The 24,250-nt window shown below is 36.0% G+C and overlaps 2 protein-coding genes across 2 annotated transcripts; both read right to left on the bottom strand.

Annotated features, from left to right (window-relative positions):
- Positions 1 to 632: 632 nt before the first annotated feature.
- On the bottom strand, positions 633 to 15,053 carry tspan4b (tetraspanin 4b). The gene is made up of 8 exons (XM_059348688.1): positions 14,732 to 15,053; positions 12,256 to 12,325; positions 10,909 to 11,100; positions 10,727 to 10,801; positions 9,367 to 9,462; positions 8,695 to 8,808; positions 4,194 to 4,277; positions 633 to 3,533 (listed from the first exon to the last, which is right to left on the bottom strand). The coding sequence occupies exons 2-8, from the start codon at positions 12,322 to 12,324 to the stop codon at positions 3,465 to 3,467; spliced, it is 699 nt and encodes a 232-aa protein (XP_059204671.1). The 5' UTR covers position 12,325; positions 14,732 to 15,053; the 3' UTR covers positions 633 to 3,464.
- A 2,090-nt stretch (positions 15,054 to 17,143) lies between these two features.
- Positions 17,144 to 22,272, bottom strand: unc119.2 (unc-119 lipid binding chaperone B homolog 2). Its single transcript, XM_059348078.1, has 5 exons — positions 22,023 to 22,272; positions 20,800 to 20,913; positions 18,832 to 18,922; positions 18,276 to 18,448; positions 17,144 to 17,298 (listed from the first exon to the last, which is right to left on the bottom strand). Exons 1-5 carry the CDS (start codon positions 22,270 to 22,272, stop codon positions 17,144 to 17,146), a joined length of 783 nt encoding a protein of 260 aa, XP_059204061.1.
- Positions 22,273 to 24,250: the final 1,978 nt, after the last annotated feature.

Raw genomic sequence — 24,250 nt, forward strand, 5'->3', positions numbered from 1 at the left:
TAGATTATGGCCATTATTGCACCTGGGTCCAATGGGATAGACATGGTGCCTATAGGTTCCTTAGATCTTCTAGTTTCATATGATACCAGTATCTCTAGTATATTTCTAAAAGTGAGCCTGCTACAGCCTCCGGGAAAGAACAAAAACGGCAAAAAAAAACAGGCTAAATAAACGCCAAATATCAATACTTGGTGACATGAATCGATATAATATTGCCACGCAAAATATTGCTATACTATGCTGTATCAATTTTCCCCCTCCTCTATAAAGTATGAAGTAAAAAGTAATAATTTTCAGTAGTCTGTTTTTAAAGACAGTAACTGTATCCAAAATACCAGAAAGTATCTCTTTAGGCAAGCTTTCCCCTGATGTTGATGTTTCCTGGCCATATGTGAAAGTACATGTTCTTGTGCTATTGTGTGTTTTTTCTATCAACTCTATATTGTACTGCATTTTATCCCTGTTGTAAAGCACTTTGTGATTTTATCTATGAAAAGTGCTCTATAAATAAACTTTACTTACTTACTTAAAGTTGCACTGTATTGGTGACAGAAAACACTTTATGTATATAAATCAGCTACTTATATTCCATTACTCCCCAACCCTGCAAGCATGATACTGTACACAGAGCATTTACAGACAGATATTTCTTTTTATTTACACATATAATACCCTTAAAGTCGAAACATGTATGATTGGTGATTTCAAAGAACTTTTAAAGTTCTTTTTTTTTATAAGCATCTTGAAATTACTTTTGGATGTTGTGAACATTTCCTACAGTTTGTTAAAGTTAAAAAAAGATGCATAATAATCCTGCAATAACTGCATGCTCTATTGATCACCTGAAATGAATAGAGAAGCTAATTTTGGTAGATGGGCTCTGATTATTATAAGACACTTCAGAGATAGAGACATAGATTAAGAGAGGAGCAAGTGGAGCCCACCAGGGTTCAGGTGAGGCCTGCTGTTTCAACATGTGCTGTGACCTGTTAGTAAGACATAGTGGTAATTATATCCCCTTAACTAACTGAGTGTATGCTGTTACTTATGTTGCACATAGCAGTTTAACTTTACCAATTCAATACTACCTTCAGGCAAACTTTTTTCCTCTAACTGTGAAAACTTCCTTTGGTTTCACTAGTTAAGACACACTGAGTTGTCAGAATTAAGAGGGACATTACCAATGGTGGAAAGTAACTAAGTACATTTACTCAAGTACTGTACTTAAGTACAATTTTGAGGTACTTGTACTTTTCTTGAGTATTTCCACATATCGTCACACTGTTGAAATAATCGCCTAAGTAACTTTTTGTCAAAATTGTTTTGTTTTTTTGCCTAAATCGTCTCCTCATGACGCCGGCCACCTATGGTAAAATCGCCTACATCCTCAGTTGATCAGATCATGTGATTTTACCCCTTTCAGATAATGGCCTATGTCAAGTGTGTATCTTAGGCGGATTTATTATGCCTAAGTCAAAATAAAATGTGACTTAGGCAATTTTATTAGTTTTCCAAGATGGAGCCTACCTTGGCACAACTCATTTCCATGCTACAGAGCATGCCCCCAAACAGTAAGTGATGACATTTTTAGCTATAATATATATTGACTTCTTATTAATAAAGGCTAGGCTATGAATATTGCAATGTTGTTTAGTCTTATTATGAGGGTTTTTTTAGTCTGATAAGAACCCAGCAAAGAAGAGCTAGAGGGAGATTGTTTAGTTATCAGTTTAGTTTTTCAGTGTTTTATTGTTGACACTAATGTTGGTAACAATTTACTCTAAGGTGTCTACATAAGAGTGACATGAGCGTGTCATAAACATGACATGGGATGTGTCGTGAACATTAATGAAACTTTGAAGTAACATTAATACTCATGATTCTTGTCATGTCATGTTTCTGACAGGCTTGTGTGACTCTTATGTAGGCACCTTCAAAATAAAGTGTTACCATATCTTGCTTAAGTCACAAAGGCATGTTCAAAAAATTGCCTAAGTAATGTATTTCTCTTAAGTTACATCATTTACACACAGTGTTGTTAATATACCAATAGCCATCGTTTGTTATATCCTTTTTGAGTGAAATGGTCAGTAAATGTCATATGTTACACTTTTGGTGAAGTTTTTTGTGTTTCCTGCAAAACTTGAAAAAATGAGTTAGGCGATTATTTTAACAGGATGACGATATGTAACTTCATACTTCTACTTCACTACATTTTGAGGCAAATATTGTATTTTGTACTCCACTATATTTAGCTGACAGATCTAGTTACTTTACAGGTTGAGATTTAACATGAAAACATGATTAATTTAAAGTGATTAGACATTTTTTAAATTAAACCTCATAACAGTATATTAAGTAGTTATAATATGTCTTATCTTTACAAAATTTAAATGCTGCTTGCATAAATGCATACATACAAATAATCTAATAATATATTTACAATATATAAAACAATCTGAGTGGGTTCATTCTGCTTGATTAGGACTTTTACTTTTTATACTACAGGTACATTTTGATGCTGATACTTTTGTACTTTTACTTCAGTAAGTTTTGAATGCAGGACTTTTACTTGTAGTGGAGTAATTTAACAGTGTGGTATTAGTACTTTTACTAAAGTAAAGGATCTGAATACTTCTTCCACCACTGGATGTTACCAGAAGATTTAAACAGTCTCAGTAATAATGTACTAATAGCATATAATCTTACTGTTTTTGTTATAACACAAAATTATACAGCATATGCTCCAATAAAAAGACACATTTGGATAAACCCATGGTAAATAAGGACAATAGAGATAGACAGAGAATTGGCATCACAACATTTGAAAAAAATAGAGCTGTGATGATTACAAAAGATAGATTAAAAACAGCTGTAATCCCACTGTATGTTCCACATGCTCATATAGTATAGGAACAATATACAAGGCTTGAAATAATTAACAAACAGAGCCAGCAGGTTATAAAGTAAAGAATCAATCAGTGAGTAAAGTGATTAATACAATGCATCTGTTGTCATTTGGTGACACAGAAATATGAATTTATAAAACATTTCACACTATTATTTCTTACATGTAAAGAAAATACTAAAATCTCTCGATACAAAGTATTCTAAAATACAAACGTGTGTAATTTTTTCTTGGACTCTCCTCAGCTTACTCTCCAGGAGCAACACTTACAAGAGTTTACTACCTTTGTCCAATCTGCTAGTGTCATTGCACCCACTGATAGTTCTAATTGGTTGTTTATTTGTGTGTTTTTTAGTGTTTTATGGGGAACCTGGAGCCGAATTTGGAACCCAAAGTCATGTGGACATTGGAAAGGCACCCCGTTTAAGGTCCGAGCACCACAATCTGGATTGAAGGTTTTAAAAAATTGGGGTCAGGTTGGGCAGGTTTAGTGAGATCCCAGAGGAGTTTGTGAGAAGACTTCCCATCAGGGGGCTTGTGATCAGCTGGCCTGGAGTCAGTCCAAGTTCTTCTCAGCATACAGAATCTGACAATACATCAGCATGGAGAACACCAGGGCCAAGATCTGACAGGAGAATAAAATCATGATGAGACAGATATTTAAAATGATAAAATCTGGAATTTAGACTTCAGACTTTATTGTTAACAGCAACTTTAAAAACATAACTATAATAAAAGTGAAGCATTTCCTCATCCAAAATTAACTTTAGTGGAGTCATTTCACAGTGTGGTATTAGTACTTTTACTTAAGTAAGGGATCTGAATGCTTCTTCCACCACTGCCTGTGTATAATGTAGATCTTGGTATAGGGAGACATCCACTCCTCCACCTTGTGCAGTTGGACTCACTCCTTATTCAGCAACATGTCCTCCTGAATTTCTTACTAAAGCGGTGCCTAGCAATAAACATTGCTATAGCAACCTGTCGACCGTCTCAATCGGGCCTACTGGAAGGTGGAGGTGCCTTGCACTTGCCTGTACGTCGGCTGGTCACATTTACTCAAGTACTGTATTAAAGTAGAATTTTGAGGTACTTGTACTTTACTTAAGTATTTCCAATTTATGTAACTTTACACTTCTACTCTACTACATTTTGAGTGTCCTAAATATTCCTTTTACAATGTGTTTCTTCATAATCTGCTGGGTTTGAGGCTTTATGAGTCCAAGAAATGTAGAAGCAGTCACTGATTATAAATAAACAATAAATAAATGTCAAATGTAATTACCTGCACAACACCAATACACACTCCAAACACCAGCACTGAGGGGATGTTATCTAGCAGCCACTGTCTGGCCTTCTGATAACATGGCTGCAGAGGACAAACAGAGACAGTGTGAGTGTGAGGGAGGGAGGAAACTCACATGGAGAAGAAGAAGAATAGATAATAATAGAATAATAGATAAATATTGCAGTTTAGTATTGCAACTTTGTCATATTTCTTCAGGATTACATTTCAGTTTAAATAAAGTGAATTGCTGAGATCAAGGAACGTAGAATCCAAAACCAACAACCTCAAATGTCACAAGTTCCTACCCTCATATACAACCCACAGATGCGTTTACAAAAATAACGCATCCTCATACAAAGTGATGAAGTTGTTGTGGAAAGGTCACTTTTTGTGCTTTATGTTTCCTTGCTTTTGGAAAGTAACTAAAGACATTTATTATATTACTGTACTTAAGTACACTTTTGAGGTAGAGAGTAGAGGCAGGAGCAACAGCCAGAGGACATCAGAGGGAAAACCATAATATCATGTGTGTGTGTGTGTGTGTGTGTGTGTGCGTGCGTGCGTGCGTGCGTGCGTGCGTGCGTGCATGCCTTTGTGTGTGTGTGTGTGTGTGTGTTTTAAAACTATGGTTGACAGTTAGAGCTAAAACAGTTACTGAGGCGTTTGGCCTAAATGCTGCATACAAGATGTTTTTTAAACAGCCTCATTCTCTCAGACTGAATCTGAATGTCTTCCAGATGGGTGAGGGTATTTGATTCTTACACGAATGAAGAATGTTAGGAATGCTTCATTCTACTCGATTTTTAACAGCTGTGTGTAAAGAACTGTACCTTAACTTTTCAACACCATTTTCCAAAATGTTCCCTTGTTTTATTTCCCTATTATAGTGCTCTGACTTAATAGCCATGGCAGGGCTTCTGCATATTCAATACATTAACCACAAATTACATGGTTAACATTTTTCTCTTTCTTTCTTTTTTAACTAAATACACTTCAGTTTTGTATGAGAATCAACTTGCAGAGACTTGGACCTTGTTTAAAAAGATTTATGGGGGGGAGGGGAAGCAGAAAAAAATATTGATGCATGGTGATTTAATAGCAGTTTTTGTGTGCATGGACACCAGAGGGAGTATCTGAGAATACATATAAAAAACCGAATGCAATTAAATCAATTTTGTTGCTAGTCTTTGACAATCTAATCTAATCGCCACCCAAGCCCCATCCTCCTGCTATTTATTTTATGGAAAGTAATACATTTTTGTGTGTTTCTTTTTGTAAGAAATTACGGAATAATTCAAATATATAAACTGGCATAAAAAGAGTTAAAAATCTGAATATGATTGACTGGTGGTTTTGAACAAGTCTGAAGTTGTTTAAGAGATTTATGGAAGAAAAAAAAGCAGAAAAAATATTGATGTATGGTGATTTAATAGCAGTTTTTGTGTGTGTGGACATTTTTGCCACAAAGGTCACCAGAAGGTAGTAAATATGAGGAGGGCTTAAGGGTTAATTAGGGCCTCGGGGCAATCGCACCGAGCACTGGTCCCATACAGCAATAGCTGTAAATTCCAGTCTGTCTACCTCTGCTGTCACTGAGCCGGAACAGGTGGTATCAGTTAATTCTGCTGATTGCTTTGATGTGATTGCCTTTGATCTTTGATGTGATTACAGTTACAGATACACACACACACATATGCGTGTAAGCGCGGACACTCCTCACACATGCATACATATGCTTCAAACACACACAGGTAACTTTATGCGATTTTCGCTATACACACACACACACACACACACACACACACAAACACACACACAAACAAACACACACACACATTTTGAGGTTAAAGGGCATAGTTTGAAATCTCTGAAGAATCTCATCATAGTGTACACACACCAGCAGTAGCCCCCCTGGCCCTTCAGAATTTCCCCAGAGGAAATTTTCTAGTCATGTTTGATGTTTGTTTGTGACTAGTTTAGTTTTAATGTTATTTAATGTGTTAAAGTTCTTATTTATTATTGTTTTATTTATGTATTTATTTACTTATTTAGGTTGTTTTTGTGATTTTATTGTTGTTGTTATTTTTCTTTTCTTTTTTTTTTTACTGTGTTTGTCAATTGGTGATTTATGTTGTGTTTTGTTTAAATTAATTAAAAAATATATGTATTTTGCTTAAAATAGCAAAATTATCTGCCAATGGAACAATAAAATTTGGCTTGTCAAGACATTCCAAAACAAGTAAAAATTATCTAATATCCTTCTATATATTTTTTATTCTAGATATTTCTAGATCTTTTCCTGGATTTTCTAGATTTTTTCTAGGTCATCTTCTAGATTTTGCTAGATCCTTTTAATTTTTCTAAAAACAATATGATATTCATAGACTTTGTTCTAGATTTTTTTTCCTAGTTCTTCTGAGAGCTTTTCTAGATTCTAGATTGATTATTTTTTAGATTTTTTTTTATCCTTCTCTAGATTTTTCTAAAGTATTTCTAGATATTTCTAGATTTTCTAGATTATTTTTCTAAAATCTAGAAATGCTTTAGAAAAATCTAGAGAAGGATCAAGAAAACTCTAGAAACATCTAGAAAAGATTTCCAAAAATTAAAAGGATCTAGAATAATCTAGAAAATGATCTAAAAATGCTCTTGTAAAAACTAGAAAAAAATCCAGAAAAAGATTTTTAAAAATCTAGAATATGATCTATATCAAATATCTAGAAAATCCAGAAAAAGATCTAGAAATATCTAGAAATGCTTTTGAAAAATCTAGAGGATTAATAAAAATCTAGAAAATAATCAAGAAAAATCTAGAAAAGCTCTAGATCTCTAGTTTTTTTTTCAAATATCACTTTCTAGAGTTTTCTAGATCCTTCTCTAAATTTTTCTAAAGCTTTTCTAGATATTTTTAGCCTTTTTTTCAATTTGTTTCCTAGTTTTTCCTAGAGCTTTTCTAGATTTTTCTTGATTATTTTCTAGATTTTTCTTGATCCTTCTCTAGATTTTTGAAAGCATTTCTAGATATTTCTAGATCTTTTTCTTGATTTTCTTTTTTTTTTCTAGAATCTAGAAATGTTTTAGAAAAATCTAGAGAAAGATCAAGAAAAATCTACAAAATAATCTAGAAATATCTAGAAAGATTTCAAAAAATTAAAAGGATCTAGAAAAATCTAGAAAATGATCTAGAAATGCTCTTGTAAAAACTAGGGGAAAAAATCCAGAAAAAGATTTTTTATTAAATCTAGAATATGATCTAGAAAACAAATAACTAGAAAATCCATAAAAAGATCTAGAAATATCTAGAAATGCTTTCGAAAACTCTAGAGAAGGATTAAGAAAAATCTAGAAAAGATTTCGAAAAATTAAAAGGATCTAGAGAAATCTACCTTCTAGGTTGTTCTAGATCCTTCTCTAAATTTTTCTAAAGCTTTTCTAGATATTTCTAGACTTTTTTCTCAATTTGTTTCCTTGACAAAAATGCTTTCTGTTTGAGGCCAGAAATTCCAGTCTGTCCACCTCTGTCCCGGAACATTCGCCATCTCATCATAGTGGACACACACCGGCAGTAGCCCCCGTGGCACTTTCAGAATTTCCCCTGAGGAAATTTTCTAGTTGTAAATAATTATTGTGAAAAGCAGTTGGGGTTATTCTCTGTTTCTACATTTTAAGATTTATTTAGTAGCGTGCACACTTTAAATACTGGCTGCTAGAATCGGCCAATCAGAGCCCTACCTCCTGTTCTGAGGAAAGCATATTTTTGGTTATTAACGCGTATTTGTGAGTTTCATAGATTTATTGTGAACTAAGTTGTATACCATAACTACACTAGCCACATGTCAACTATACCTTGCATTTATCACCGTAATTGTATATTTGGCATGGTTTGAAGGTTATTTACTCACATAAGAGTGTAATAACACTTTCGAAGTAACATTATGTTGGCTTTAACGAGGCGGGTGATTCAGTGAACATTTGACAATGTGCTTTGGCTTTAAAATGCCTTGTTGTTAATCAGAGTTTACTGTAAAGCATGGGAGGAGGATAATTTTGTTTGGTATTAATTAAAACACACACACACACACACACACACACACATTCACACTCCCTCACTGTCTGGAAGAATAAATATCCTTTGAAGAATTTACTTGTGCATTCTTGACGATGTCCCACAGTGAACACTACATCCCAACCAGTAAGAAGAACTAAATATATTAATATAAGTGAAACCGTCATTACAGTAATATCAATCTCCAACGGAGCTGGAGCAACTTTGCTACATATACTGCATGCAGTGTGTGGTGAGTGACTGCCACAAATATCTGTGGCATATTTTTTTCTGACACACTAGACATTAAGTCACATTCATGCATCTGGAACAAATTCAGATTTTTCATTTGAGAGAATCTTAGAAAATAGAAATAACTTGTTCGTTGAAGTTTTACCCCTCTAGACTCTTTTTATACCAAAAGTTCCACTTATAGCCGAGCAACAAACCAACCTCACTCCATCCGTCCACACACTGGTCCATCCCGACAGAGCAGCAGGATGAAGGCAGCGTCCCGTTCAGTACATCATACCAGTCTGTTTTATTAGTTACTCCACAACATTTGAACTGCAAGAAGAGTCAGTAAGATACGAAGATCAGAGTGATACCAACCACATGCCTCATATACAGGTGCATCTCAATACATTAGAATATGATAGAAAAGTCAATTTCCAGTAGGTCAAGTCAAATAGCCCCAACCAAGTATTAAGTGCATATAAATGGACATACTTTTAAGAGGCCCACATTTCCATATTAAATATACTTTTAAAAATTGGTCTTTTGTAATATATATTAATATTTTTTTGAGATGCTGAATTTTTGGTCTTCATTGAATGTAAGCCATAATCATTATAATTAGAAGAAATCAAATAAATTAAGACATGAAATGATTCATTATGTGTGTAATGGATCTATATAATGTGTTATTTACACTTTTTTAATTTAATTACTGACATAAATAAACGTTTCTATGATATTCTAATTTATTGAGATGCACCTGTATACAATATTATTGATAAGGGATTTTTTTACTATCCCAAAGTGGCCAAACAATTCAGCAGGTAAATTAAATGAGATGAGGATTAATATAAAATAATTCTTGTGTTGTTTGCTAACAGTGCTCACCATTTTCTGGACATTGTCCCAGGATTTTTTCAGTCCAGGTTCTGATTGATAAATCTTCATGCCATCCTTTAATTCACCCTGTGCTTTGGAATCCAGCTAACAAAAAGAGAAAGAAAGAAACACACACATGCATGCATGCATGCACGCACGCAGGCGCACACACACACACACACACACACACACAATTATTCATTCAAATGATCATGCATATTAACATACAAACTAAATAGACTGGTGCTGAGGCCTTATTTCAGTTAATCTATCAATGATTTCGTTATTATTCAATTTATTGTTTTCCTCTGTAAAATATAAGATAATAAAAAAAGTTCATACACCATTTCCCCAAACCAAAGATGATTTGTTGATTAAGATTGCTTATTTTGTCAAATATACAGTTTTCAAAATATTTTATTTACAGTGCTATAATACAGTTGATTTTGCATCATTAATGTCTTAAATTGTCTTAAGTTATTATCAAAAATTGATGATCCAACACAATTCATTGCTTATGCTCCACCAACTGTCTGTAACCGCTTATCTGTCATGAGGTGCATTTCCATTGGGTACTTTTCCCTCTAGTGAGCCTCTAAGGGTGTGGCTTGGGAGAGAGGATCCGCCCAAGATCTGCCCAACTTCACCGGTTAGCGGCTCAGGTAGCGGCTCTAAAAGTACCTGCCTAGGTACTTTTCTGAGCTGGTACTAACTAGTCGACACTGATTGGATAATGTTGAGGCGGGATGTGAACTTGACACAACCACAACATAACAGCACCATTTTTTAAAGAAATAAGTAGAGAAGACTGAGACGAAAGAATCGAGAACAAGAAACCAAAGAAGAGAAGATGATGGACAAAGGAAAAAGAAAGTTTGACTGTTTGCACTTGCCGTGTAGGCCTGTTGTCAGCGTCACGTCACTGACAAAATTGACACAACGCTGTCGCAGAACTATTAACGTCAGAAACAAACATCGATGGTTAGCCGCCACAAAAGTACCTGTATGGGAACAGAGGCCTAGGGAAACTAACTAGTGGGTGGAGCCAAAACACTCAGCCGCTTTCCAAAAAGTACTCAAAAAGTACTCAGTGGAAACACGCCTACGGGGGGCCATGGCTGATCCCAGGTGGCAGAAAACCATTCACACCTTTTTGTTGGAAATTTAGAGTCAACCAGCAGCCTAACCTGCATGTCTTTGGACTGTGTCAGTCAGAGAACCCAGAAAAACCCAGTTTAACAAGGGTAAGACATGTGCACTCTCCACACAGAGAGCCCAGGCCAGCTAGAGCCCTCTTGCTGTGAGCTGTTACAAACTGTTGCCTGTTTGACTGTCTAATTATAGTGTATATTATTACATACAAGCTCACCTTGTCATGGAAGATGTGTATAACCAACGTTAGAGTCACCTCTGTCAGGACCAGGAGCAAAAGGATCACAAAGAACTGTAGAACAGAGAAAAGCATTTGAAGGCTGACATTATAATCGGCTATATGGTATACAAGCTACATGCATGAACAAAGACAAAAAATATCTGTAACTGACTTCTCACCATAAACAAAAGGCAGCGCTGCTCTTTAAGGGCTCCGAGACAACCAAGGAAGCCAGTGACCATGGTGATGCCACCGGCAACTAGCAGCAGATTGGCGGCTGACAGGGACGGAAAGGAGAGGGGGAGAGAGGAGAACTCTGCCTGCGTGAAGGACAGCCAGACTCCAATGCCAAACAAGCCGCATCCTCCAAGCTTTTTAGGAAACATAATATCAAGTCAGTGTCAATATTAGCATCATAATGCAATGTCCAAAAACAACTGAGACATCAGCAAAAATTTTAAGCCTTGTACAATTGTGCAAACCACAGATAGGTCACAGTAATCAATGTTTTTTGTCCTGTGGAAGGACTACTGAAGAGGATTAGGGTTAGGTAGGAGAAAAAAATCGAAATGTCGAGAATAATAATGAAATACAATGTTGAAAAATGTAAAATGTAAATGTAAATAATATATAATACAATACAATATATGTCTAAAAAAGTCACATAAATTACATAAAAAGCAAATTTTCCCCAAAGCAATAGTTATGGTAGCTACCTCCAAGAATAGCTCATTTATGTGTCAGGGGATTTTAGAACTACCACACCCTTAAATTTTGTGGTTATTGTTCTGTTTTTGACATTTATGAAAATCAGGTTGTAACTTGCAGTCCCTACCTAACTATTCTGATATAAAACAATGTTACTCTGATGACTTATTGACACAAATCTGTGATAATGTTTCCAACTTTATCGAAAACAAAAAGTTTACTTTATACTCGTCATTTCAACTTCTTTCTCAAAATCATATTTCAACTTTATTCTCAACATCTTGACTTTATCCGCGTCATTTTGACTTTTTTCTCAAACTGCATCATGAAAAAAAAAATCCTCCTCTCATTATTTTTTCTCCTACCAGGCTCCAATCCTCTTCAGTAAAGGACAAACCAACCGACCCAGAACTTTATACTGAGAGATGGATTGTTGTAAGTTTTGTCCGGAAGAAATGCTTTTTTGGCTTATCCTGTTATTTTCACTATTGCCTATCCTTAACCAAAGTGTATTTGAAACAGCGATTGTCCCATGTTTACAAAATACAGAGACTCAGCGTTATCTGGGGTTTGCAGAATTGTACAATGCCAAGATTTTTTCTGGCAAGTGTAGAGCCCAAAAAAATGTTTCTAATAGAGAGTTAGCGGAAAATCCCAAATTGTGAGTGACAGCGTTAAATCAGTTCAGAAGCATGCAGTGGGCTTAATTAACTCTCCACAGCTCTTTTCTTTGGAAAAAGAAGAGACCCAGGGAAATTATGAATTTTATGTTTTTGTGGGACATTAAAAAATAATAAGACAACTGACCAAATACTAACCCAGAAGATGAGGTTAAAGACAAACATTAAATATTTGACACAGCACAAACACCTCCGAGACACCGACATCCTGTAAAGGAAAGAAGGAAACAGAAGAGCATAGAAGTATGTTTAAACAATGTCATCACTAACTGAGACTGGCTTCTGTGTTTCTGTGCTTTTACGTGGGTTACTATGGTTAAATAACAAGCTGAGGAATGAATGTACAGTCTCTTTGTTGTGGTCTGTTATTGGTTGGTGTGTAAGGGGAGAGCAAGTTACAAGGACATGTAAAATGTGTTATTCTACAGCTTTTCAAGTCAATCCATTTTTCATTTACACAGCCCCAAATCACAAATGTGTCTTTCTACAGCTGCAACAGTTTGGACAAATGCAACACCTGCTGTTCTTTCAGGGGCCAGGTAGTGGCCTGGGGTGGTATGGGCCACTACCAGGCCATAAAATCTGATCCAATGATTCCAATGTTTTTTATTGGTACTTTATACAATAAGTGTTAAACACAGGACTGTAAGAATCTATAAGATACTGTAATGCTAGTTATTCCAATAGATGGGAGGCAGAAGGGGTAAATTAAAAAATTATTATTATTATTATTATTAAATTATTAAAAAATGTGTGTGTGTGTGTGTGTGTGTGTGTGTGTGTGTGTGTGTGTGTGTGTGTGAGTGTGTGTGTGCATGTAATTTATGTGCAAGTAATTTATGCCATCAGTGCATAATTTGGATCTGTTCTAGGGCTGAATGATTATAGTTTTTCAATTGAAATCGAAATTTCAGACAATGCGATCATGGGATCGCCAAAGCTGCGTTTTTTGCAGTGCTGACCCAGGATCTGTTGTGCCAGCTATTTTACACGTGCATGCTGTCTCCCTATCATCCAGCCAAGCTCACCAATCAGTATTAACCTGCTCCTCATGTTTTATAACGTTAACATTTACATTAATCCTTAACAAGTACTTTTACTTTTGATACATTAAGAACATTTTGATGCTGATACTTTTGTACTTTTACTTCAGTAAGTTTTGAATGCAGGACTTTTACTTGTCGTGGAGTAATTTCACAGTGTGGTATTAGTACTTTTACTTGAGTAAGGGATCTGAATACTTTTCCTCTACTGTTCATAAGGCAGAAGAGTAGTGCTATAGTGCTATAGTAAACCATTTTGGATCTTGCGAAGACCCTCCTTCAAAAAAAGAGAGCGAGGGAACCAGGAACTGGGCCACCATCAGGCTACCAATGGCAGACGTGGGTTCGCTCGCAACTGCTAGCTGTGTCTTCCTTCCTGCCCAGTTCACCCACACTGAGACTATTCACCAGAGCCCAGTGGACTCGGAGGAGTCAGTGCATCTCAGTTTTGCAACATGAGTATGTGTAACACTCCTGCCTTTGCCCTGATAGCCTGAAAAAGTCTCTAAATTGGCAACAGTGTCCCCTGCAGTGCCCTGGCACAGTGAGACAGTTTGTTCCACTAGTCACATGTTGTACTTTGTGGCCTTGACACAACAATGACTGCTTCAGTTTCCTCTCCTTTTTGCACAGGATGAAGATGGTGGACTTTTAATGCCTCATTTCTCCCATTGGGATCATCTTTTAGGAAGTGGTTCCCTCACACCCACTATATATAAACAGCTGTGTGTTCATGTTACTATTGTTTTAAGGTAGACTTCAAAAACATGTAGACGTATCATTTTTGAAGAGCTGTTTTGCGTCATTTTCAATGATTACTTCATAGTTGCTGATGCTAATTTGAGACACTACCCTTCAGTCACTTTTTAAAAGAAACACTTTATAAACGTGTGTTTAGTTTAGAATTTTACAGTGGAAGTGTGATTTGTCCCTGACTAAGTGGTCCTCACACTGGCTACTGACCCCACACAGGAAGTCAAACTGCTGACAGGAAGGAAGCTCCCTCCTCTCCTCAGTAGACCTAATTATACTGCTGAAGGCATTTCCCATGCATGACCACAGCAAACCTGTGACTCACAGGGGGAGCTCCAGGAACAGATCTTATAAAAAACATGCAGAATTATTGTATGAATATTGTATTGCCTGTATAAAACTTAGAAAAGGGGGGAAAGCTTTGTCTTTTGTCCTTTTCATGTCAGTGCATGTTTCTACCAGCTACTCTGACCTGCCCAATCAGAAAAATTCAAACAGTCATTAATTACCCTTACGCATCATGTAAACAGGTCTTACGAGGACAACTTCTGGGGGGAAATGTGATGTTTCATGTGCAGATCAGATGATTATTATTATTACTGCCCTTTGACCGCACTAATGAGATCTACAGATGTTCTGCACACTGAAAATATAGTTCCATTTTTACACATGTGAACTAAATATCAACATGTAAAGGGACTGTCAGGATAGAATATGTATTCACATGTTGAGTTTTGAACATGCTACTTAATATAAGTGTTTATGGTGTTCAGATTTAGGATCTGTGTATTCACAACTGTATTTCAAAAAGACTTTACCTGACGATGAGTTTCAGTTCCTTCTTTTTTCTTTGTCAGCCTTTGTCGTACTTCCTGGCTCCTTCACCCCCTGGTTTTGATCTTTACTTAGTTTTCCTTTACAGCTATCCTTTGCATCAGTCCAGGTGTTTTAAAAACCTTTTTTCTCTTACTCTGGATTGTTTATTTAACCTCTGTATTGTTCTTCACAGGCAGAAATTGTCTTCTCCCTTTCTCCAGTTAACTTGTCATCTATGTTAAATGCATGCAAATTTCCATGTTGAAGGTTTTTAGTCTTCTTTTTGCTTCCTTTTGTTACCAGAACTGTCTCTCTAGCGTTCGCTCTCTCCCTCTCTCTTACCCTGCTCAATTTTTTCCAGATGTGTGTGTTGTTGCCCGCCCCTCTCTGTGTTCCTCCCCTTTTCCTTTTTCCCCCCTTGCTACTTGTCCCTCCTCCAGCCCACAGCCTGTCTCATTTATCCCACTTTTGAAATCTATATTCACTCTCCAGTCTCCTCTGTCTCACTAATGTTCTATAACACTGCTATACATGCACATTCTCACTACAAGCAGCCTTTGTTTCCTGACCAAATGGTTGACTTTCTTCACATTACTGCTCACCATTTCCAAAGCCTAGGGTTAGTTTCAAAGCTTTTAATTTTTCAGCCTTAGCTACTACTTTTTCTTCCTTTAATTATAACATGTACTTGCAGAGATTCCAAGCTTCACAGTGAACATAGCTTTTCATCTGCTTTAACTCTTGTCAAAGTTATGTTATCACTGCAAGTTAAAGGTATTCAGATCCCTTACTTATGTAAAAGTACTAATACAACACTGTCAGATTACTCCACTACAAGTAAAAGTCCTGCATTCAAAATTTACTTAAGTACAAAAGTAACAGCATCAAAATGTACTTAAAGTATCAAAAGTAAAAGTATTCATTATGCAGAATAGGACCAGAATGGCTCATTTGAACTACTCAATCTACTGTTATGAAGTTTGATTTAAAAAATAAATAAAATGTTTTATATATAATGTTTTTATATATTCAAAATATATTATAACATGATTTGTTTTTTATTATTTGTTTTACAATTGATGCTTTTATGTCAGCAGAGTTTTAATTTTGTAAAGACAGGGACTCATTTAATTACTTAATATACTGTTATAAGATTTAATTTAAAAAAAATGTTTCTATGATAAATCTCAACCTGTAAAGTAAGTAATGCTGTCAGCTAAATGTAGTGGAGTGAAAAAGTACAATATTTGCCTAAAAATGTAGTCGAGGAGAAGTATAAAGTTATATAAAATGGAAATACTCAAGTAAAGTACAAGTACCTCAAAATTGTACTTACATTGCTTGAGTAAATGGCCTGCCACCCACAGTATTCTGGTGACTCTTTTGCTGTTAGATGGCTGTAAAGGAGTTCAAAAAGTAAAAAAACAACTACAACCCAACAACTGTTAGCCGCCTGCTTGAAACTGGTCAAAAACCCTGCACATGGGGCACACATGTTTTTTATTGGTTATGCAATTTAAGTTGGTGGAGGCCCACTGACATCAAGTAGATCTCTGGTGCAGTAGACCACAGTGCACTTGTCCAACCTGTGCCTTAAAAACGAACAGGTTGTCACACAGACACGTTTCTCCCATTTAGCAAAAAATGATAACACGAATCCAAACCACTTAAAAAGACTGAGCTGATTTCCACCCACCCCCCACCCCCGCCTCTCTCTCTGTGTTGCTACTCTCTTAAAGTTGAAAAAATAAATAAATAAATAAACAAGACACATACAAGATAAATTAGTCCTAACACATTTATAGTACATCTCTGTTTTGCAGAGATACACAGATATACATTACATGTAAGTGGTGAAAGAATTATTCAGATCCCTTACTTAAGTAAAAGTACTAATACCACACTGTGAAGTTACTCCACTACAATTTAAAGTCCTGCATTCAAAACTTACTGAAGTAAAAGTACAAAAGTATCAGCATCAAAATGTACTTAAAGTTTTTTCCATGTTAAATCTCAACCTGAAAAGTAACTAAAGCTGTCAGCTAAAAGTATTGGAGTAAAAAGTACACTATTTACCTCAAAATGTTGTGGAGTAGAACTAAAAAGTTACATAAAATGAAAATACGAGTAAAGTACAACTTCATCAAAATTGTACTTAAGTACAGTACTTGAGTAAATATACTTAGTTACATTCAACCACTGTTACATGTAGAGTTTAAGGTCAAAAGTATTATTTTGTACATATGATTGCCTTGATACAATGCCTTCAGATTCAGAGCTCATACACTGGTGGGTAGGAGCATTACTCAATAGTAAACTTATTCAATTATTTTGTTTTTGGTTTTAGAAAAAACATCATATAAAATAATAGTTGTACAATCTGAAGCACCATTTAATGAACAGTATCTGAGGCATTACTGATCCCATTCAAAGACACTTTCCCTGGATGTGCCACTTCCTCTCTGCGGGCTGAAGGAGTACTCCGCTTTGTGATGCATGATCAGCTTGTTGTTGACAAAGTAAAAGCTGTCGGAGCGCGTCTCGAATGGATTGGAAATTATTTCCTCAACTGGGCAGAGTAAAAGAGAAACAAGTTGAGCAGGAGTTAAACATTGTGATTTGACTGTTTCAACAAAATTGCAGATGAACAAAGGCACTTTTGAATCACAACAACATAAATTTCGAAAGTATTTGATGGTGATTTGTATTGGTGATTACTGTTCCATCAAAATATCAAATTATATTGTCAGAGTGGTGTAAAAAGTATTCAGATCCCTTACTGGAGTAAAAGTACTAATACCACACAGTGAAATTACTCCACTTCAAGTAAAAGTCCTGCATTCAAAACTTACTGAAGTAAAAGTACAAATGTGTCAGCATCAAAATGTACTTAATGTATCAAAAGTAAAATTACTCGTTATGCAGAATGGACCCAGAATAGCTCCTTTTAACTACTCAATCTACTGTTATGAAGTTTCATTTAAAAAATAAATAAAATGTCTTTTTTATGTTAAATCTTGAACGGAAAGGTAACTAAAGCTGTCAGCTAAATGTAGTGGAGTAAAAAATACAATATTTGCCTCAAAATGTAGTGGAGTAGAAGTATGAAGTTACATAAAATGGAAATACACAAATAAAGTACAACTTAATCAAAATTGTACTTAAGTACAGTACTTGAGTAAATGTACTTAGTTGCATTCCACCACTGACGTTAATTATACTGAGTCTTTCTCTGTTCATGACCTGCCCCTGTTAGCCCCAGAATATCTCAGGGAGAAAGAGCAGATGTCCTTCCAGACCTTTTATAATTTTTTTCTTTTTTTTTTTAAAGAAAAACCTTTTGAAATTTAGGGTGGGGGATAAAACAATATTTTTTTTTTACATCAAGGGGTTAGGATAAAGAAAATGTTCATAAGGTTGGTAATTAATACCCCAATAGCATTTCCTATTAAGGACAGAACCTTCTTTGACATACAAGCAACATTGTCATATTTCACCTGCATTATTGTGGAAATGGTTTATGGTGTAGAAGTCATTGAATAGTACCTGTCTCAGGCTCCAGGTCAGGTAGGCAGTAGATGTGCTCACAGGTGTTTCTGCTGTGTGGGATGCAGAAGCCGATCTCAAAGTCAAAGGTTTTGAGCAGGAGGTTTCTGAAAAAATGTCTTTCGATCAGACGGAAGCGGTTCAGTGCCTTGCTGCCCACTGTGAACTCCAACCTGAGGGACAGACAGCTGATCAGCTCAATGTGATTGTACTAAGTTCATACATGGTCCCACAGTTATAACATTTAAAGACACATCACCACAAAGTCAGAACCACATTTCTCATTTAGGTATGAGTGTCCAGTGTTGGAGTTAAAAAGACTAAAGCCATTTAAAATTAACAAGAAGAAATAAGAATTGTGATGGAATAAAGTAAAGTAAATACATTTTATTCATAATTTTGTTGTTGCCAACCTAATTACTCTGTTTCAATCCAAAGTAAATTTAGTTTAAACCATCACAGAGCTCTCTTTCGTATACCTAGGTAAATCTATATCAAATGAATACTGCTTTTAAACCAGCAGTTTTTCTAACAGAATAAAATACCCTGGACTTACGTAGCTCCGATCTCTCTGAGGCTCAGGAAGACAGGGGAGAAGTGATACTGGATAAATCGGTTTGTATCAAGATCAATGACATCTTGAATTTCTGACGAGAAAATGAAAAAGAGAAAATTTAAGGAAAAACTTTAATCAAATGTTGAGCATTCATTTACTCTGTGTAGTTCAGCAACATTTAGCAGTTACCACATCTCTACAGTGCTCCTTTTGGCTGCGACTATACTTAATGTTATACAAAACACTTTGGCACATTATTAAAAAAATTACAGGAATCCATCCATTTGAAATAATTCAGAGATTATTAATAATGGGAACATTCATAGGAACAGACCCTCAACACTGGCTAAGAAATCAAAGTTCTCTTAGCATTTATATAAACCTATAATTTCCATATCAGTAAACATTTCAGTACTACTAATAATTGGCTCCAACATCTTTTCAAGAATAATGTGTAAAGCAAAACTACCCTGCTCTAAGGAGTAATGTATTGACATACTCCTTTGAGCAACCAGCTGAGTTACACTGTGACATCTGTCCAACTTCACAAGTCTCAGTTGTACTTCCATCAAATTTAATATGAATATTTATGGTCACCAGAGTATGATTTCTTAGTTTGCTCAAATTAAAGATCCAGTAAAACTTTTTTTTGACCAATCTGGCCCATGGCAATGTATCTTGAATACACCACGCTAAATGTTTTACTGGATGCTCATCATGCTCATTGTCCTTAGAGTCTGAATCACAGTGGCCCTCATTTATCAAACGAACGTATAAACCAGCACAGATCTGAGCCTATATATTGTCATAGGACAGGGTTCATGTGTGATTCATCAAATGATGATATCTCTCCAATCACAGCATAAGTGTGCAGCTGGAAACAAGCGTCATTTAAATATCACACCCAAATATCTCTAAATAAAAATTAATATTATATTATTATTACATATATACTTGATTCAGATGCCTTGCCCCGAGAGTTTATGACACCGAAGGACGCAATACGGCCAAAAAGAGGATTTTTTTTTAAATTGTATTTTTTTAAGTCACCTTTATTAGCAAAGTGCACCGTTACTAATAACAACACAGAGCAGAGAAATAGACGTTTTACTATTATATTTTCTATTCGGGCACCAACGCTGGTGGAGGAAACACCAGTGTCCGAGTCGGAAAACGTTAAACATAAAATAGCAGAAGACAACAACATTTAACTGCCTTGGTTAATATTCTGTTTAAAGAATTTCACAGTTTATTTATTTTCAATGATAAATGATGTAGCCTAAACATGCTTTGGTTTGTCACCATTGAAAAACTAAACACCACAGAGTTTTATCAGCTCCAGGCATCGATACTATAGTCTAAGATCAATTCTCCGACTTAGACTTGTCGACTTCACGCTGACTCAAATTTGCGTATGTGACCTGAGACCATAAGTGAGATCTGATCGTACCCTCCGCTCTCGTCCAAATTGATAAATGCCGAGCCTTGCGTAGAAATGATCGTATGGCCACTTTACGCTCACTTTCTGTCGTAAGCTTGTTTGATAAATGATCTTTGGCCTTTTGTCTAGCATCATCCCCAGGAATTTTACACAATACACACACAATGGCGAGTTGTGATTAACCCTTTTTACTTTAAACATTCTATACATTTTTTTTTTTTTTTTAATATTATTTTTTGGGTGTTTTTCATGCTTTTTTATTGAAAGTGACAGATAGAAAGGGGGTGACAGAGGGGAGGACATGCGGCAAAGGGAGCACAGGCCGGACTCGAACCCGGCTCCGCCACAGAAAGGACTTGGCCTTAATGGTAACGTTCTACCAGTGGGAGCCACCGGGACGCCCCTTTCTATACATTTGGTGTCAAGTGCAGCCTCTTTGGATTACTATCAAGACTGAGATTGAGTGAGATTCTTCTGAGAACATTCAGCATCTCTACAGATGTAAAAACATAGAGATGAAAAAGTACCTGTTGGACTGTGTTTCTTTATGTCTAGGATGACCGCTCCGCTGCACAGGTCCCTGATCTTGAAGCGAGAGAAGTTTACATTGTAGATGTTGTCTTCTGGTGAACACAGGTACTCTGCCACACATCCATCCAACAACAGTTGATAATTCTCTTCAGCAGTGTTTTACATGTTATATAGCTTAGAATCAGATGAAGAAAAGGTGAAAATAACGGGAATGCCCCAATGTGTCAGTATCCCATTATTTACAGAAATGAGAGATAACACAAAAAAAGATTGATTTAGTTCTTAATTTTATTACCATGACATGTTGGCTTGTTTCAGTATGAAGTAATGAAATATCAGGTATTAAGGTGCTTTAATGACATTTGTATTGCATTGCAATATACAGCATGACACTGTATGACAACAATACAGTAGAATACTATTCAGATTTCACTGTAAAATTACAACCAAGGTTTACAGTGTATAAAAATATAAACCCTTCACTTGCTCCAATTTTTCAAGAGTTGAAATCTAAGATCTAAGACTTTCTCTATTAAAAAATATAATTTTAAATCTGACACTACACAAAAAACTAAACATGCATCAAAATCAATTTTGTTGCTAATATTTGACATAGCCATGGCTGTGATAAAAACTAATGCCCCAGCCAAAAGTATTTATTATACGGAAAATAATTAATAATAAAAACATCAGTGACATGGTGTAATCAAACTGTCCTTTAAAGGGTTAAAATGACAAAAATGTTTAAACATTTGGTAGTTTTTAGCAGGGCGAAAGTAGTTTACGAGGTTTATGCAGGAAGAATTGGAAAAAAATATTAATCTGTAATGTTTTTATAGCATTCTTTTGGAAGTGGACATTTTTGGCTTTAATGGCCTTAAAGGGTAGTACATTTTAAATCTGACACTACATAAAAACTAAAAATGCAACAAAATCAATTTTGTTTTTAATCTTTGACATATCCAAGACCGTGATAAAAACAAATGCAAAACAAATGTTAGTTTATATAGCATTTTTTTTCAAGGGTAATAAACTGAAGTGATCCCGGAGGGTTAAACAAATTTCTCAGCAGAATAGCATATAAACCCAGACTGTATTCTGATACTTCTGTCCAGAGTATATTTACATAAAAAAAAAATAAACCAATGCAACATAAACCCACATACAGTATAAACAGGGACAGTTGTAAATCTGTTCTGAGGAACATTAACAGACTTACCCTTAGTGTAACTGTTGAGCTTTAAAACATGCTGTGGGGTTACGGGTTCACCAGGTCTCCATTCAGCGACTGCCTCCCCTTGCTCTGCCTGTCCCGACACGATTCCTCCTGAAATAAATCCATTCCAATCCTCCATGTCTCCATCGACCACCATCTCGTCATCCATCCACCCTCCCTCCTCCTGACCCCCATTCTCTGTTTCACACTCCTCGCTGCCATTTTCAGTTGTGGTCAATTCCTGCCTCTCCATCTGGTGTGAAACAGTTTCTTTCAGTGAAAGTCAGCCTCAATTTTTAAAGTGTCTGTTTGCAAAGTGTGGTGACCAGCAGCTGCACAATCCACTCATAAGCTCTTACGCTCAGGTTGGTTGTGTCTAAACTGATTATGTCAGTCTGGATTTGGCAACCTGAGTCACTGCCTAATTAAATCTGGACACAGGCTGTGACATCACCTATTGGTCAAAGAACTGCACATACTTTGGACATGTTTTGAGTCAGAAAGCAGAGACAGATCCTCAACATACTCATATCTGTTCAGGCACCAAAAATCTGGAGAAGAGACAATTATAACCAATCAAAAATAATCAATTATAATTAGAGCATAATATGACCAGAAATTACAGGAAAAACACCTTATGGGATGTCCAATAATGACCGTCTCAAAAATAGTCATACTATAGTATGTTGATTTTTGTCAAAAATTGTCAACATTTAAAATGCCTAAAATGCTAGAAATGGGTCGATTACAGTCTGTTGATGCATGTGGTAGTATAGTTTGTCCAAAAATCATTGGAAAACTCCATATTATGGGATGTCTAAAATGACCCTCTCAAAAAAAAAGTCATGTATGTTGATTTTTGCCAAAAATGGTCATATTTTGAAAATGCCTAAAAATGCTATAAATGTCCCAATTATAGTCTGTTGATACATGTTAGAGCATAAGATGGTCAGAAATGACAGAAAAACACCATATTATGGGATGTCAAAGAAAAGTCATACTATAACATGTCGATTTTTGTCAGAGGGCACATTAAAAAACTGCGAGACTTGAGAATGAGACTTACCAACAATAACAATAATTTTTGTACGACAATGACATTTCTCATTTTTGTGCACAATTACTTTTTGTATTTTGAAAGCGCAGTACAGTGAGAATGATCTCTTTTTTATATACAAAAGCTTTTATTGCACAATTAAACTGTTACACAATGTACACATTCTGGGTTCCTTTTGTGTACAATTAGATATTGTTTGGACAAAGAATTGTTCCGTCGGTCATCGTTATAAATCAGTCTTTTGATTATAAATTTGACACAGGGCCACAGCAGGGGCTAAGGGCTTCTTCGCAGGGGAAGTGGCCCCTGTAGACCCCTGTGTAGAACCGCCACTGATCTGCTCCCATGTGTGATTGACAGGGGAGGGGCGCCATGTCTCAGTAAAACAACACCACTAACCGTTAATCCACAGCTCAATGAATTAAACTTCCCTTACCTCTTCATGAGTGACAAGATGAAATATTGAAAAGCTGGAAACAACAAGGGATGTTGTCCCAAACAACAAGGGCAAAACTAAGCTCATGTAAAAGGTAAATATCTTACTTGAATGATACAGATGGATAATTAATTAACCATTAATTAATAACCATTATTCTCATTAGACATTAACTGTTATTTCCTGTGCTCTTTGGAGGTTTTTCACAGAGATGAGAGGAGAGGAGAGAAGAGGAGGTGGTAGGGCGGCTGTGGCTCAGTTGGTAGAGCGGGTTGCCCACCGATCGGAGGGTTGGTGGTTCGATCCCTGACCATGGCAGCCTACATGTTGAAGTATCCTTGAGCAAGATACTGAACCCCAAATTGCTCCTGTTGCTGCGTTCATCGATGTGTGAATGAATTCCCAATGGTGGCAGGTGGCACCATTTAGGGTAGCCTCTAACAGGTGAATGAGCACAGTCTGTAGTGTAAATCGCTTTGAGTGGTCGCAAAGCGACTAGAAAAGCACTATATAAGTGCAGGTCCATTTACCATTTAGGGCAATATGAAGAGTGAACTCCCACTTTAAAAGGTAAATGTGAATTTATTGAAGTTGATTATCAGATTTCATTTAGTTCAGTTTATCTGTTCACAAGTTTTATTTCAATTTGTTAACTCTTCCTCTTTTTCTGCCAATTCCCCTACAAATTAAAGTAAGCCTCAGATGGTTTCTCCTGTAAGTCCTGGCTCAAGACTGTCC

The sequence above is a fragment of the Centropristis striata genome, chromosome 13, assembly GCF_030273125.1.
Source record: "Centropristis striata isolate RG_2023a ecotype Rhode Island chromosome 13, C.striata_1.0, whole genome shotgun sequence".
NCBI classification, from domain to species: domain Eukaryota; kingdom Metazoa; phylum Chordata; class Actinopteri; order Perciformes; family Serranidae; genus Centropristis; species Centropristis striata.

Excerpts from the sequence above, each read along its gene's own strand:
- tspan4b (XM_059348688.1), bottom strand. The coding sequence starts at position 12,324 with ATGTCGGTGTCTCGGAGGTGTTTGTGCTGTGTCAAATATTTAATGTTT. Across the intron at positions 11,101-12,255 it reads TCTTTAACCTCATCTTCTGG|CTTGGAGGATGCGGCTTGTT; the intron begins GTTAGTATTTGG and ends TTTCCTAAAAAG. Across the intron at positions 10,802-10,908 it reads AGCGCTGCCTTTTGTTTATG|TTCTTTGTGATCCTTTTGCT; the intron begins GTGAGAAGTCAG and ends TCTGTTCTACAG.
- unc119.2 (XM_059348078.1), bottom strand. The coding sequence starts at position 22,272 with ATGGAGAGGCAGGAATTGACCACAACTGAAAATGGCAGCGAGGAGTGT. Across the intron at positions 18,923-20,799 it reads AAAGAAACACAGTCCAACAG|AAATTCAAGATGTCATTGAT; the intron begins GTACTTTTTCAT and ends TTTTCTCGTCAG. Across the intron at positions 18,449-18,831 it reads CTCAGAGAGATCGGAGCTAC|GTTGGAGTTCACAGTGGGCA; the intron begins GTAAGTCCAGGG and ends TCTGTCCCTCAG.